General features: G+C 33.3%; 1 protein-coding gene across 3 annotated transcripts in view; it reads right to left on the reverse strand.

Moving 5' to 3' along the window:
* The window catches only part of LOC113066925 (mitochondrial inner membrane protease subunit 2-like), a 64,159-nt gene extending 51,394 nt beyond the window's left edge, over window positions 1–12,765 (reverse strand). For 2 of the 3 annotated variants that reach the window (XM_026239060.1, XM_026239061.1), the window contains exons 1-3: window positions 12,698–12,765; window positions 7,632–7,766; window positions 5,921–6,024 (exon numbers count right to left, since the gene is read on the reverse strand). In XM_026239060.1, the coding sequence (XP_026094845.1) occupies window positions 5,921–6,024; window positions 7,632–7,763 (236 nt within the window). In that variant the 5' untranslated portion in view covers window positions 7,764–7,766; window positions 12,698–12,765. Of the gene's footprint in view, window positions 1–1,862; window positions 2,138–5,920; window positions 6,025–7,631; window positions 7,767–12,697 lie in introns of those variants that run through there. The other variant, XM_026239062.1, reaches the window with a different exon arrangement.
* Window positions 12,766–16,632: the final 3,867 nt, after the last annotated feature.

A 16,632-nucleotide genomic window follows, 5' to 3' on the forward strand; every position in this document is an offset into this window, starting at 1 on the left:
CATGGATGTAAATAAAGACAAAATTATAGAAATGTAATATGGGCCATGGGCCACATATACGGTTTATGAAAAACAGGTGTAATAAACACATATATATATATATATATATATATATATATATATATATATATATATATATATATATATATATATATATATATATATTTATATTTATATATATTTATTTATTTATTTTTTTTAATTTTTTTGTGAACTTATTTATGCTGGTTAAATTGGGCAAAACTGAAAGCAAAAATGTAACATTTTGTTGTATATTTTAAATTATTATCATTATCAATATCATCATCATTATTATCATCATCGAAATATAAGATTTTATTAACACAAAGCTAATTAATGTTAAAAGGTATTAAACTGCTATTAGGGTGCTGTTGTTATTATTATTGTACCATTAATACATTAATAGATAATTAATAACAGAAATAATAATACAAATAATTATACAGTTAATTTAATTTCTCTCTCTTTCTCTTTCTCTATAATTATTATTTTTATTCAATTGCCAAACATATTTACACAAAGATAATAGCAACACTTGTTCAATGTTTCCAATTGTTGTTGTTGTTTTTAATGATAATAATAATAATAATAATAATAATAAATTGTATTATTATTATTAAAATTATAAAACATCTAATTAACACATGAAAGTTAAATGAATTATTAAATGAATAATTATGAAATATATGCATTTAAAATTGTGTTAATTAAATATTTTATCACTCGTATTTTATCAAACCCATGGGTTAAATGTTTTGCCATAATGTGTTATTAATAATAATAATAATAATAATAATAATAATAATAATAATAATAATAATATTTGTATCATATTTTTAAAACTGCAAAAAGCATAAATATAACATTTGTCAGATTTAGCATGTGGCAGTTCTGTCAACTGGCCCAAACATCCTTCACAAAATCTTCAATGTCCTTTTCTAAAGTTTTTTTTTTTTTTTTTTGCTTTTTAGGGCTTGAAGAAATAAAACAAAACAAAAACTAGGATTGTAGACTAAAGAAACCCACCCCGCCTTCAGCTCTCTTATATAACAATGAGTTTGCCCCCATCATGGGTTTCTGGCCACCACATTAAAAACCAAGTCGGTTGTCTATGAAAGCAGAAGCATGCTGGTACTAAAATCACCTCAGAAACCTCAAAACCTGAGCTGAATGCAAAATTTCCTGAATGTGAGCTGGGTTCTATGAAACCTCTCCGAGGACCCATGAACTGAACTGGTTTCCATGTAGATGGCTAATTACAGTCCAGCCCGATGAGAGCCCATTTTCTGCCCAGCACACTTCAAAATGACTCGGAAAAGAGTGGGAAAGTTGACAGGCATGCTGTGAATCAATGGACATTTATTTGCTCTTTTTGTCCTCTATCAATGCTCCCATTCAGACAACTGTTTTTATGTAATACATTTCTTTTGCGACCTGTGGTTATATGTAAAACATTTGAACATTTTCAAAAGGACAAAAATTTTTGGCACTCTACATTTTGCACCAATGCTTCGCCTTAGTCACAGATGCAGAGACCTGACTTTTGACAAGATAATTGTTGAAGAACTAGCTCTCAGATTGCTCTAAGGAAGTGGTAATTTACAAATGGCAATTCATAAAATCATGAAGTTTGTCAGTTTACACCGAAAGCATGACAAAACGTTTTCTGTGTGTGTAAAACACCGTGACAGAAGCTCTTCCCCATCGACTGCTGTCTAAAGATGAGGAATGTTCTCTAAATAAGATATTATCTGTGGGCTCAGAGACTTCCTCAGACAACATTAAAAAATGAATCCCAAATATATCTGCTTTTGATCCAAACAGCCAGAAGAAAACAAAACTCTTGGAGCTGCATGAACAAACTCAGTGAATTGCACTCAGAAATGTCTGATTTGATTCCTGATCTGATTTAGACTGCTTTGTGCCAATTTAAATGATCATGTGATCTAAATATGTTTATATATATGGTTACGAAATATAAAAACCTAAAAAGAGACAGCTCACTCAAAATGAAACATTCTGTCAATATATACTCACCATCAAGTTGTTCAAACTTTTTCCCCCAATTGTGAAACAAAAAAGGAGACATTTTGCAGTATTCATGCAGCTTCTTTACCTACAGAACAAGAAAGGACAGAAAAGCACCACTAAAGTATCATTAAAAATAGACTTCTCAAGGCTGAAATCACATAGGTTTAATGGATTTCAAGCTAGGCTAAGGGCTAACCCCACTAGACCAGCGATTCTGTCACTCATGCTCTCAAACGTTAGCTCTCTGGAAAATAAACTGAAGTAATTCAACTCAGTCGGTCTACACAGCATGAGACAAGGGATTGTTCTGTGTTTGTTTTCACTGAAACATGGCTAAATGACAAAATCTCATGCTATTCAGCTGCACAGATCTGCCTGCGACAGAGTGGACAGAGATACAGCACTTTCTGGTAAGACTAGCGGAGGTGGCTTATGAGTGTACATCACAAAGAGTGGTGTAACAATGCTGTGGTAGTGACAAAACACTGTTTATTACTGGTGGAGTTTATGAAGTTTGTGAAGTGTCGACCGTTCTATCTGCTGCGGGAGTTCAAGGCCATTGTTATTGACACAGTTTACATCCCCTCGAGCTGTACAGCGCCATCAGCAAACAACAAACAAATAACCCCGGTGGCTTTTTCATAATAGCCGGTGACTTCAACAACGCAAACTTAAAGACAGCTTTGACAAAGTTCTACCAGCATGTGAACTTTGCAACAAGGGGAAAAACACACTGGACTTTGTTTACACAGCAGAAAAGAACGCGTACAAGGCTGTAACGTTATCCCACCCCCACCTCGGGTACTTGGGTACACATCTCTGTTATGCTAATTCCAGCATACAGACCTCTTCTCAAACTTGCCAAACCGGTTCTCACCAAACTCTCTACAATGTTCCCAATACAGGGATCTACACAACAAAATAAACAGTATATCAATTTAAAGCTGAAATTTGTACTTTTACGCAAAGAAAGAAACCTTCATGCTATTCCAGGTTAATAACTATAAACAAGACACTAGAACTTTGTGGTGTTTTGAAAACATAATCTTTTTGAAAAGTCTGCCCAGCATGGCATAGCAACAGTGGCTCAGCCAATGATGTGAGATTATGGGCAGAGTCATCTGTTTGTTTGACCAATCACAGACTGAGGCAGTGTTCTGAAAACCTTCTTGAGAACAGTCATTATTTTTGCTTCATTCGTTCACCACTAGAGGGACAAAAGACATAAATTGAATAATTTATTAACTGATAATGATTGAATAAATGTTTCTACTTCATTAATTCAATGTTAAACCCTCTGATCAGGATACAGGCCAACAGAGTAATATTTTAGATGCGATAAACATCCTGTGGTGGCACTTATAATCATACACAAGCCCCTGAGTTTCTCAGCATTAAAACCTTATTTGAACAGCTAACAGCGCTGAACCCATTTACTGGTCACTGGTCTATCAAACATTCAAAGTCAAAGAAAACAGCAGGGTGAGTGTTTGATCAAGTAGTTGGATGAAATAAATTATTTTCCCCTAGTGCTTCAAAATACAGACCATAGATAAAAGTGAAGAGGAGTTGCCTAACTAGAGTCAAGATGATAGCCTCCGCAGGGCCTATGTCAAAAGGCTCTTGGTGTTGAGCAGCACATTAAAGTATATCATACGATTGCGTCCATGCCAACTACTTGCAATACCAGTAACCCTTAAAACAGAGTGGGTTCATTATCCTGAGTTGGATTCCCCTTGATTTAGTGTACTCAGGGCATCTGGGTTTAAGGTCAAGGAGACCAAAACGGTCCAATTAGCAATTTTGAGCTCCAAAGATGTCTCTGGATGGAAAACATTTCAGTGGCAATTTCCCGAATTAATGAATTTTTCGCTTTTGGAAAATCTGAGTGCATGTGAGGACACCCATGAGAGGTCTGCAAGCTCAGCTGTTCAGGTTCTGTCACACAAACATCATACCCGTCTTCAGCTAGCAGTCTAACTTTTCAGACATTTTAGTCCATTTTCAATTATTTCACCAGAGCTGAGGTGCAAACATTAAAAGTTTATGCTAGAAATGCACTAATTTTCCAATTTCGGTCAATACAATAAGTGAATAATTATTTTGATGTTAAAACAAAATATTTTATAATATTATAATAATATTATAATAATATTAACTTTGAGTACATATAACAATTGTTTATTTTGAGAAGGGTGAAGATTATACTGAAAATTGTTATTACATTATTAGTAACAAAGTAAAATATACATATAAATATACAATATTATAATATACAATATTAATCCATTTTGAGATTTGGTAAACATTAAGTTTAAAGGGATACTCCACCCCAAAATGAATATTTTGTCATTAATCACTTATCCTCATGTCGTTCCAGACCTGTAAAAGCCTTGTTCATCTTCAGAACAAAATTTAAGATATTTTGGATGAAAACCGGGAGGCTTGTAACTGTCCCATATACTGCCAAGTAAGTTACACTGTCAAGGTCCAGACAAGTATGAAAGTGTCACAGTGTCTGGGTTGTGTTCCCTGGGTTTCCACTAGGTGTCCTCCTTTCCCACGGTGTCTGTCACCTTATCACTTCCTGTTCCCTTATTTGGTCACCTTCCTCCTTGTTGAGTTAATTGATTGTTCCCCACCTGTCTCCAGTTCCCTCATCATCCTTCTGTGTATTTATACCCGGTCTGTCTGAGTCTGTGTCACGGAGTCCTTGTCTTATGTGTGATGCTAATCTGTAGTCTTTATCCTGCCTCGTCTTTTGTCTGTTCATGTTTATTGGATATTCTGGTTTTGACCCTGCCTGGACTGTTTACCCCTTTTGGATTACCCCTGAATAAATACCATACCTGCAATTGGTTCTCTCTCCGTGTTTCCTGTATCACCGAACGTGACAGAAAGACATCGTCACAACTACAGTGGCTCTACGGTTATGTGGAGAGACACAGAGGAGAGGAATTGTTGAATAAAGTCATTATTTTTGTTTTCTTAATGTACAAAAAGTATTCTCGTTGCTTCATAACGTTACAGTTGAATCACTGATGGCAGATGGACTATTCTGATGATGCTTTTCATACTTTTCTGGACCTTGACAGTGTAATTTACTTGGCAGTCAATGGGACAGTCACAAACCTCCCAGTTTTCATCCAAAATATCTTACATTTTGTTCTGAAGACCAACAAAGCTTTTACAGGTTTGAAACGACATGAGGGTAAGTGATAAAGTGGAGTTATTAAATTATTAGCATCATTAAAGGTGAAGATATAAAAACATTAGAATAACATTTAAAGACCAAAATAATTTAAAGACTCGAATTTAATCACTAAAATCCTAGTAAAATCGACATTTCACTTTCACCAAAATTAAAATTCAGGCCAGTATCCATAAGCAAATAATTATTGTCATGGGCGATTACCGTTAAATTATTTTTTGTCTAAATAAATAAAAACAAAACACTTAAAATCAGTCATTTTAAATGCTACCAGTGAACTTTGGCCTCACAATGTTACAAAGTACACTATGATGAATGGATATTTATTTTGACTTGCTAAAGATTACAGTACATTTAACAAAGCTATTAAATTAAGTGTTTTTAAAGGTTTCTAGGCTTAAAATTTTAAGTGATTTTAGATGATGGCCACGTCACCTGATACTAATAAATTAAAATAATCTGTAATACTGGATCATTAACTGTACTGATGTACAGTATATCATCCCTACTTAACACCATACCACAACTACAATCAATACGAAAAAAAAAAAACAGAGGGAAAAAAAAGGTGTTTACTCTAACGACAAGCATCACTCCCACAGTGAAACGTCATGGAGCACCTCGAACACAAAATACGGCTTAAATGTGGCTACTCACAAAACTGACACGATGTCCCCTCGCTGTACTTGATAGTTCCTCACACTCCAGCGGTTGAGCAGCACAACATCAGGTGACGACTCTCCATCGGGGTTTAAGGACGGCTGGGAAAGATTCAATCCACAGTCAAAACGGTTCATAAATTTTAGATTCAGGACAATTTAGAGAAGACTTTTAGGTTTTATCAGTTTTTCTTTTTGGTCTATGATTTATTGCTTTAATCCTCAATACCACACAAACTTCCCAAGCCAGCTCTAAGAATTAACTCAGCAACTCTGCTTTAAATTCAAGTCTCTGTTCTTCATTCAGCCTTTTGACTGATGGCATCCTAAGGGTAAAAATAACATCTAAAAGTTAACTTCAAAACAGGTTTTTTTTTTTACTATTTGTTTTGCTCTTAACTCGTTTGTGGTGGTGTATCAAACAACTTGTGCGTGACGAACCTTCTCAAGCATGCAAGTCGTCAACTGACTTGATACACGGGCCTCCACTGAATCATTAGGGGAGATCTCGATGAGCCATTTCACACTTGCTGGGATAATTGACAGAAATATCTCTTATCTGTCCTTTTAAAATAAATATCCCGCCTAGAGAATTTATCTGTCACAGCTGGGGGCTCTATCTTTTTTATTCAGACACATTTTCTCATTCTGCATTAGTGTCAGCTTTCAGCATTGTCAGTGGACTTACTTTTTTGGATTCAAAGGCCATGGGTGAAGTGGGAAAAGCCATTAGCAAATACATAGCACTAGAAACCAAGAGTCCAACAGGAAAACATCAACACCGTTTTGGTTAGTTAGTGTTCATTAGGTACATAATGAACCATTACTTCTGTTTGGCGAGGAAATGAGCGTGGTGTATTCAGACAGTTTTCTCTCATTATTAGAGGTGTCTTTCATCAGGGTCTTAGTGCTTGCTATTAGTGCAATGTTGGGCAAATTTGGTTTGATTAAGTCGAAATGCAAAGTCCTAACATACGTAAAAGTTTATTAATATTTATATAGAGCTTGTTAATGTAAAAACTATTTTCTTGTTTTTTTTTAAGGCTGTGAAATATATTTAATACCTGCAATATATTTGCAATTTTTTTTGTAATACAAAAATCAAGCAAAATTTTTAATATGGTGATTTTAAGGTGCTTTCTATTTGGCTATTAATTTTACTGTTAAACTACACATAAAACTTATTACATTAATCAAACTTACTATTTTAATCATCACATTTAAAACATCTGTTAAAATAAATATGGAAAATTCCTTCAAAAACAGTACATCGTGCCCTATTTTTATAGACTTTTTTTTAGTTACCCAACACTTTTTATAAGTAGACAGATGTTTTAAATTTGACAGATGTTTTAAATGTGATGATTAAAATAAGTTTGATTAATTTCTGTGATTTTTATGAATCTGCATCATTCCCAGTATAACATTCTTTCAAATATATTTTTAAATACCTAATACACATTTAAGAGTATTATTATTCTGCTTCATTTTAAATTAAAATGTTTAAATATTACTGTATTTCTTCAGTAAACTGAAAAAAAAAATCAAATAAAAATGTTCAACATATTTAGACATGTTTTAAATATCAACCGAATTTCCAAAAGATTTTATGTTAGTTATATTCTTTGCTAACTTTTAGCAAAACTAAACCAGATTCATCAAAACAACAACATTACGAAGTTTGCTAAAGTGTATAAAAGACATCCCACCTGCATTGAGGCACCTTCCATGCGGGCCACGTCGGCAAGACGGTCTAAAACAGTCACTGTCACGGGCACGGCTACAAAGAAGCCACTAACAAAAGCTTTGAAGTATTTTCGTCCAAAGCCCGTCTGTGCCATTGCCTGAAGAGTAAGAGTGAAAACAGAAAATGACATTGGCTTGTTCAAAAAGTTTTTTTCAGAGTCTGGTAACATCTTATGAAGAATTAATTCAAACATTCAACAAAATTTGGATGTCTAAGTATTGAGAAGTGTTCTTTCCACAGCAATAAGGCATGTTTCAAGGATATGCTGGATGATCGAAACTTATAAAGAGAACAAAAGTATCAAAAGAAGACCAGACAACCGAACTTAACTTTGTGCATCTGAGCATGAACCATCTTGTTTCGAGTCAAACTGTAAGGGAATAGTGAGGTTAAAAAAAACAAGAAATCACTCAGAAAGCAGCCATTTTAATAATTTATTTATTAATTGCCCCTATCTGCTTGTACCCAAAACAGCCCTCAAGGTCCCCAGCGGGAAATTTGCTGACTTACTGGCAAGCACTTGAAGAAAGTCTTGAAGCCATTTGCTTGCAGGAGGGCATTCAAGAGGCTCAAAATCAGAGACTACAACAACTTAGCGGAGGATCTGGGAGGAAAAAAGCGCTGAGCGAATCAAAACGCAGTGCAGGATTTGTCAGAGTTGCACTGCCGTGAGCCAGATATGGCTCAAGTAGGGGAAAATGACAAAAATCTCTTTTGTGGTCACGGGAAGACTCTGCTGCATATAGGCTACCCGAGGCAACACTATCAATATAATACAAACACTGATTATTTAAATTTAGCATGAAAAAGCAGTCGCAAACCACTTTACTTGTGTAACGAGAAAGTGAAAAGCGTGGAAGGCTAAAACAATAATTGCGTGAAGTATAAAAGAATCACGTTGGGAGATATAGTAAAAAGTGAAATTATAACAAAGTAAATCAAAATTGCAACATTACTATTGTATGTTGTCTATCGACAACTGTGGTTAAAACATAAAACTGCAGAATGCAACTAGCTACACATACACCACTGATCGTAAAAAGTCATTCAACACTTTTAGCATATTGGAAAAATATGTCGTCTGACTCTGAGTAAGCCATTATAGTTCCTTATTTTTATTTACTTTTTGCTTAAAGATGCAATTTTGAGCACCGACTGTTTATGTGTGTACTCAAAAATAAATTTATAACAAAAGTAATCAGAGTCTACTATTGGCAATAATATAAAAAAGCCCAGAAATTAAAAATTATTATTACTGTATTTTTCGGACTATAAGTCGCACCTGAGTATAAGTCGCATCAGTCCAAAAATACGTCATGATGAGGAAAAAAACATATATATAAGTCGCATTGGACTATAAGTCGCATTTATTTAGACCCAAGAACCAAGAGAAAACATTACCGTCTACAGCCGCGAGAGGGCGCTCTATGTTTTCAGTGTAGTCTACAGGAGCACAGAGCAGCATAGTGCGCCCTCTGGCTGCTGTAGACGGTAATGTTTTCTCTTGGTTCATTTGTCTTAGTTCATTTCTCTTGGTTCATGTCAAATTAATTTTGATAAATAAGTCGTACCTGACTATAAGTCGCAGGACCAGCCAAACTATGAAAAAAAGTGTGACTTATAGTCCGGAAAATACGAGTATGTAAATAATATTTATTTTATTGAAAAAAAAATCCTCATGAAATATTAACATTTAAAATAAAGTTTTTCTATTTGAATATACTATAAAATGTTATTTATTCCTGTGATGCAAAGCTGAATTTTCAGCATCATTACTCCAGTCTTTCAGTGTCACATGATCCTTCAGAAATTATTCTAATATACTGTTTTGCCGCTCAAGAAACATGATTATACATGTTTGTTTTTTTTCTCTGGAAGACCTTGCAAGTGCCGAATCAAACAAAATAAGGGCAGAAACATGTATTAATTAAGAAAGCAAACAGGGTACACTTTGATTTCCCGTCATCTTTCTCTAGCAGATTCATCTCTCATGTGTCTTACCCTGCACTGAGACTTCTTGTAGTGTTAAATATTCATTCGCTTAGCGGGTGAAGAGCTGCGTCTCACACAAGAGTGCGACTAATGAACTATAATGACAACGAGTGGCTAAATTATCCATGGAGTTCTGGGCAGACCTGCCAAGTGCCAGCTGTCAGGTTTCTCTAACAATAATCCCTCACCAGCACATACAGTGAGTGATTGCCAATCATGCTGGTGCCACACAATACACTAAGGCCTTTTTTCTCAAAGACTATTTTTGCATGTCCCTCCACTGAGCCACAATCCTATATTTTTACTTACACTATTTTTACTTACTACACACAGAGAGTGACATAATGGTGCAGTGCCCTCTATATAGATGGTTGGCACATGCCACAAAGATCTCAAAGGTGTGTAAAGTGGAGCATCTAATAGTTTATTCTTCAAAACGGGCAGATGGGAGAATCTAGGACTGGTGCGCGGCGATCAAAAGAAAGCGTTGTGTTCATTTTTCATCAAAGGCTACTTTCAGATTCAGAGTCGAGAACATTTTCCAACCATTTTCCACGTGCTACGGACAGAAATATAACCGTGAGCGATTAAAAACCAGGGTTGGCACAGCAGGTGCGCAAAATATATGGATTTTCTGTAGCCGAGTCCAATTAAAGATGTGTTTCTAGAGTTGAAAGCAAATGCCTTGCTAATATTAGGTGACCATTGCACACAGCTGCGGAACGGAGCCCGGTGGTCTCATGCCAGCAGAATCGATTTATCATATGCTTCCCGTTTAGAACTTCTAACCCATCTATCCTGCGAGTAAAACTGTCAAATATGCCATCTGCATAATGTAAAACTGCAGCCTGGTACCTTTGTTTATGCATACCTGAGCGTAACCATTTTAATTGCACCAGTCATCAAATGTGTCCAAAAATGTTTAGTGAACTCGCTGCTTTGGGGTAATTTGAAACCGCAATGACAGATTTCCACTTTTGACAAGGCAATTTTTGGTTTCCTTGATTCATGGGCCTATTTTAACTTTGCATTTCAAGACACGGCGCTGACAGACCGAATCTGATTAAATTATCTCAATGTCTGCACCTGTAAATATGATTTCAGCTGGAATGCTTCACCATTAGTCTGCATCACAGCAGCGGTGAGATTAATGATGTGCTGCAGACATCTTATCTTAGCTATTATGTATTTAAAATTAGATTATCTGTACATATTTTTAAATAAAAAATAAAATAAATTTTCAAATAAACACCTTTTGTATAAAATCTCAATGATAGGCTACATGATTTAGGCAACATTATAGGCTACTGTCCATTTTATGATATGTATGTGTGTGTGTATGTGTAATAAAAAAAAAAATGTATTTATTCATTTTTATTATTATTGATATCTATCTATCTATCTATCTATCTATCTATCTATATATATATATATATATATATATATATATATATATATATATAGGTTGTAATGATTAACCGAGAGCTGTTTGAAAATCGATTCAAATATGTGATAATTCAAATCGTTTGAAATTCTAAAATCACGATTCAATCGAGATTTATATGAATGCATGTCTGAGGGGAGCTTACTGTCTTTAGACAAAATTAAGATGTTTTTTTCTTTTCACCTTGCCTCATATAATGCATATTAAAGTTCATAAGTGCAGCGCTGCTTTGTTTACAGCGGTAACCAAGGAAATGCTTTAAGCGCCACCTGCTGGCGGAGAGTGGATCTGTGTCTCATTCAGCTCGTCTGCTGTTTCAGTTTCATGCAGATATTTTTTATGTATAGTTTCACAAAACTGAAGTCAATCATTCTGTTTTTGCTTCAAATTTCTAAGTTATACAGTCTAATTTACATTAAAAACTGTACATGCTGCATGTATGCAGAATCGTTCTTTGGATCATAATTAAAATGCAGTGGTTGCCTCTAATTTTAAATGGAAAGAGCACAGACAAAGCCTTATTTTGTTTATATTTAAATATGGTCAATTAGCAGATGCTTTTATCCAAAGCGACTTACAAATGAGGACAACAGAAACAGCAATTATTACAGTGTTTTATTAAAATTTCACAAATAAACATGCAGCATTTTATCCAGGCAATAATAAAAGTGTTTAATTTAATTTTTCCTTAAATCTTATTTTGTAAAAAAAATTCTGATTCAAGTTTAATCGTAATTGTGAAATAAAAACCGTGAATCTAGTTGAATCGTAAGTTGAATCGTAAGTTGAGTGAATCATTAAATCCCTAATATATATACATAGTACATATATATATAATTGGCAAAGCCAACATGAAGTGATGTTTTCACATGTTCCAGCACTCATATGGGAGAATGACCTCTTTTTATATCATTGTCTTCACATACCTTTATATGAGATCTTTTAGGCAAAAGTTAAAAGATACTGATCTTTACTCCTGAACCTAGTGATGGGCAGCAAACGAGCAATGCATGTGTCTCAAAACATAATGAGCTGCCAACCTGGAAGGCATAAACACATTTGAGACAATCGATATTTTGGGGCATAATAGGTGTGCTTTAAATGTCTATGGTCAAAAAAGACTAAATTCGACTACTATTTAAAAGAAAGTGTAAGTACACGTATATATACAATTTTAAAATTCTATTATACTGTATTAGCTTTTTATTTTGCTTGTTTAATTTAGCAAGTGCTGTTATCCGGATATAAAAACAATATAATTTCATTACAAATGTACAATATGTTGTCATCTTTTTCTTACTTGTCTCTTGTTTCCTTTTGCTGAGTAATAAGTTGAAAAACTACGACATTCATTCATCCTACATCAGTAAATCCTCCTTTAGTGTAATGTTAGTGTTTATGTCGACCACTCATGTCATGTGTCTACTACTATAAACAAGGCAAGGGCAGACAGTGGGTGTGTGATAAACTTCATAACGGTGGACAGCATTATAACACATAGGCAAAAGTGAAGCATAACCCCTTCAGCACTAATAAGGTCTGAATGCTGAATATCAATGAATTCAAACGCGTGTCAATACCATAGGACTCACCTAATGTCTTTATGTCGCTCCGTTCAGTACGACACCACGCTCGTTGCTTCCGGGTCCTAAAGCCCTCCTACTCTCATTCATAATATTAGCTCAAGCCGTCAAGTAGTGTATGTTTAGACTAAATAATTAATAACATTTAACATATAATAGTTCATTAATGTGACTATAATAATGTGTTATAATGTGTACAACAATTTTAAAGTAAATAAATAAATATTTCAGTTTTACGTACAAAAATAATTCAGTTTTAAACGTAAAACTAAAATATTAAAAATTTGTTTTTATTGAAAGAATAATTTAAATGAATATTTTACACATTACAGTAATAAAAAAAAAAATATATATATATATATATATTTAACATAAAAAAATGTAATGTGAGATTTGAAAGAAATTATATTGGATTTAGAAATTTTGAAACATTTTCAGGACAGAGAACAATAAAAATACTACACATTATTGCATTCAGATTTTTTTTTTTTTTTTTAGGAAAAATTAGGCTTTGAGGTAGATGTCTGATCAAAAGTTTGTTACGTGTGATTTATTTGAAACATTAGCCTGAATGCACTGTAAGTCGCTTTGGATAAAAAAGTCTGCTTTTACAAATATATTCATAATAATTATAGTAAATATATAAAAAATGTCAGTAATATAAAAAAAAAAACATTACAATCCCTTATAGAGACCTCCGTAGCCTTGTTTTTAATTAAACTAAATATGGCATCCGCAAAAAATTCGTTATTACTTTGGTAATATGTCCCAAAAAATTTCAATACTGTTTTTAATGTAACTAATGTTTGGCAGATGTACATTTCGATTCTTTAAGATTCATTGAAACTTCCAGCACTGCAGTTTCCATCAAAATGCTATCACCATGATAAAACTAAATGGGAACTCTGTCAAACAGTTAAAGATAGGTAGGTAGATGTTTAAATGTTGTAAATATGTTAAAAGGCTGCTTACAGTCCTCGTATTGGATCTCAAAAGAAGCAATAATTTATAAAAACTCACAGTTTACATGAATCAGCCTTTATTCGTTTGATGGTTAATATTCAACATTTACAAATAAAAACTTTAGATGCAACATTCAAAGCTATGAACTGGTTACATTTTCATATAAACACCTTTTGTACAAAATCTGTAACGCAGGCTATATGGAATACTTCCATTCCATCGTATGATATAAAGTACAACTTTACAAGTTCAAAAAATTGAACAGAAAGAATATAATCCATAAAAAGGAGGGTGAAAGGAGAGAACAGGAGAAGAGAAATACAAGCGTGACTAGAGTTGAAGTCCTACGACTTGATCATTGGCACTCTATCGAAATTACGAAACACGATTGCCGAAAATTAGCAACTCTCGTAACATGGCAATATGAGAACATAGCTGCAAAGCTGTTAATAAAATAGGTAACAAACAAATCAGTTACGTGCCCATCTGTAAGTATTTTATAATCATTCCAACATTACTTTAATTCCTCAGACTTCAAATGTTTTAAATTGCTAAAATACAGCACTTTGAACTTTGTATTTATCTGCAAAAATACGATACAATAAAATCACAGGGGATATTTTTGCCAAGAATTTTTTTTACCAAGTACAGACCTTTTTAATTGTCTACACATGATTAATAATGTAAACTGATAGCCGAGATTCACAAAGTCTGCTGCGTGTTTTGAAGTTAAACATTGATCAAATATTTATTAAAAGAATTGTGGGTTTTCAAGCTGGCAGTGAAAAAGCTGTTTGTTACTATCAATTTTACGTCAAAATGTGGAAGAGATGTTGCAACACACTCGCATGGGAGATTTTTTACTATTTTACGTTTTGACAAATTGGTGGCTAATTCGTATAAATTTGTTTGATCTCATTTCAACGTTTTCGCAAGATTTGTTTACACCCAGTGACGTTTATGTTTAAGAGTGGACCTTCATGCTTACTTTTTACAAAAATCATGTTTTCGTAAGATTCACTTCGTATGAATTCCAACGAAATCGCCACCTCGTAATATAGTTACGTTTTCCTGTCAGATCCGGACGGTATTTTCTGATCATGTTGGCTCTGTTAGCAAGAAAAATTTATGTTTTAGTGTTTTTAGTATGTTTCCATGATAAAAACTATACCTAAAACAAGAAAATACTTTTTTTTTTATTTTTATGAAAATGCGATGTAATAAAAAAATGTATCACATTTTTTTCGAAGAAAACTAAAAGCCTACTTAATATGAAAGGTAAAACAATATAAGTGAACAGCAATTCCATACAGCATTTCCTAAACTTTGTGTTTATCATCTAAAGCCTAGAGTCCAAATAAGATCCCAAATTGGTTTTCTGACAGTTGTGCGAAAAGTTCTGTCGCATCTAACATTTAAAGGAGAAAAAAACAGATTTGATCTAGCCAATATTGTTTGGAAGTGACTGCGGCGACATAACCTGATTTGGGATCAGGCTGCTGGGAAACGTCATCTCAGAACTAGATGATGTTTGTTTCTATCACTCTCTGCAAACTACAATGGTTATATTGCTTTGTACTACTCATGCCCCATGCAGTCTTGATCTACGTCTCTGCACACAGTTTAAGAAGCACATTTTCGAGCACTAGCAGCCACGCTAACTTCAGTTAAGATTTCCTAACTACTCTCACTGACAAAGTTGTTTATACTGTTTGCATCTTTGGCACAATACTCTGAGACCACACATTTTCAAGACATTGGCACATTTAAACGGTCAGGCAGTTTCGGTAGATACAAGGCTACATTAGAAAAAAAACAAACACTAAGAAATATGTAGCACCTTTTAGCCATTCCAGAAAGTACAAAGCGGTTAAAACGGGACGCAGGTCTAGCTGTACGCCTCGGTTTGTGTAAGACCAAAAAAAAAAAACTGCTGTAGTGTGGAAAGAAAAACTGTACAACACTGGTTTTGTACTTCTATCAAAAATACCTGGCTAGCAATATGTCTCAGAGCACTCTAAATGGGATATGGACCTGCCAGATCTTCAGATTTTGCTGTAAATTACATGCCATTTCAAAGCGTACATAATCTCTTCATGGCTTTTCTAATACATTTCATTTCAAGCCGAAACTGCATTTCAGAAGGACTTCTCAGTTCATCGGTGTAAAACAATTCTGAGCTGCATTTAAGACAGGGTCTAAAGAGCCCATCCATAAAATAGTCACTAAACCACCAAATATGCAGCTTTAAAATGAAAAATAAGGATGATGTACTTCATATCACTTAACAAAAAAAGGAAAGCATTCATCATGGGAGCATTCCGTTTCACTTTCATTTCGATTTTAGAATACAAATGGCTAAATTAAAAATCAAAAGGTATGGAGGACTGAGAGTGACACATAATATTAAATAAACCTTTTGTCAAGAAATTAAAAAAAAAAGGAATAAATCATGAAATGTGTATGTCAATAAATACATAGTCCAAATTCCAATCAATTTACTCATGTATTAACTTGATTTAATAAATTAAAATATTTAAATTGTTTTATGAATTAAATGGGCTATTTGATAAATAAAGACAAATATAAAATATGATAATTTATATATATATATATATATATATATATATATATATATATATATATAAGTAATAAATAAATCAATAAATAAAGCATGAATAAATAAAATAAATAAAATAATATTTTCAAAAGTCTGATGTGTTAATATTTATCTATTTATTGACATTTATTTATTTATTGACACTCTTGTTTAAAATATTGAAATGTGTCAATACATAACTTTTAAATTACATTTTTGTATTGGACTATGATATATTTATTAACATTTATTTATTTCTATATTTATATATATATATATATATATATATATATATATATATATATATATATATATATATATATATATATATATATATATATATATAGTCTAAATAAAGCATGAAATGTGTCAATAAATAAAA

Source organism: Carassius auratus, chromosome 50 (assembly GCF_003368295.1).
Source record: "Carassius auratus strain Wakin chromosome 50, ASM336829v1, whole genome shotgun sequence".
Classification (NCBI taxonomy): domain Eukaryota; kingdom Metazoa; phylum Chordata; class Actinopteri; order Cypriniformes; family Cyprinidae; genus Carassius; species Carassius auratus.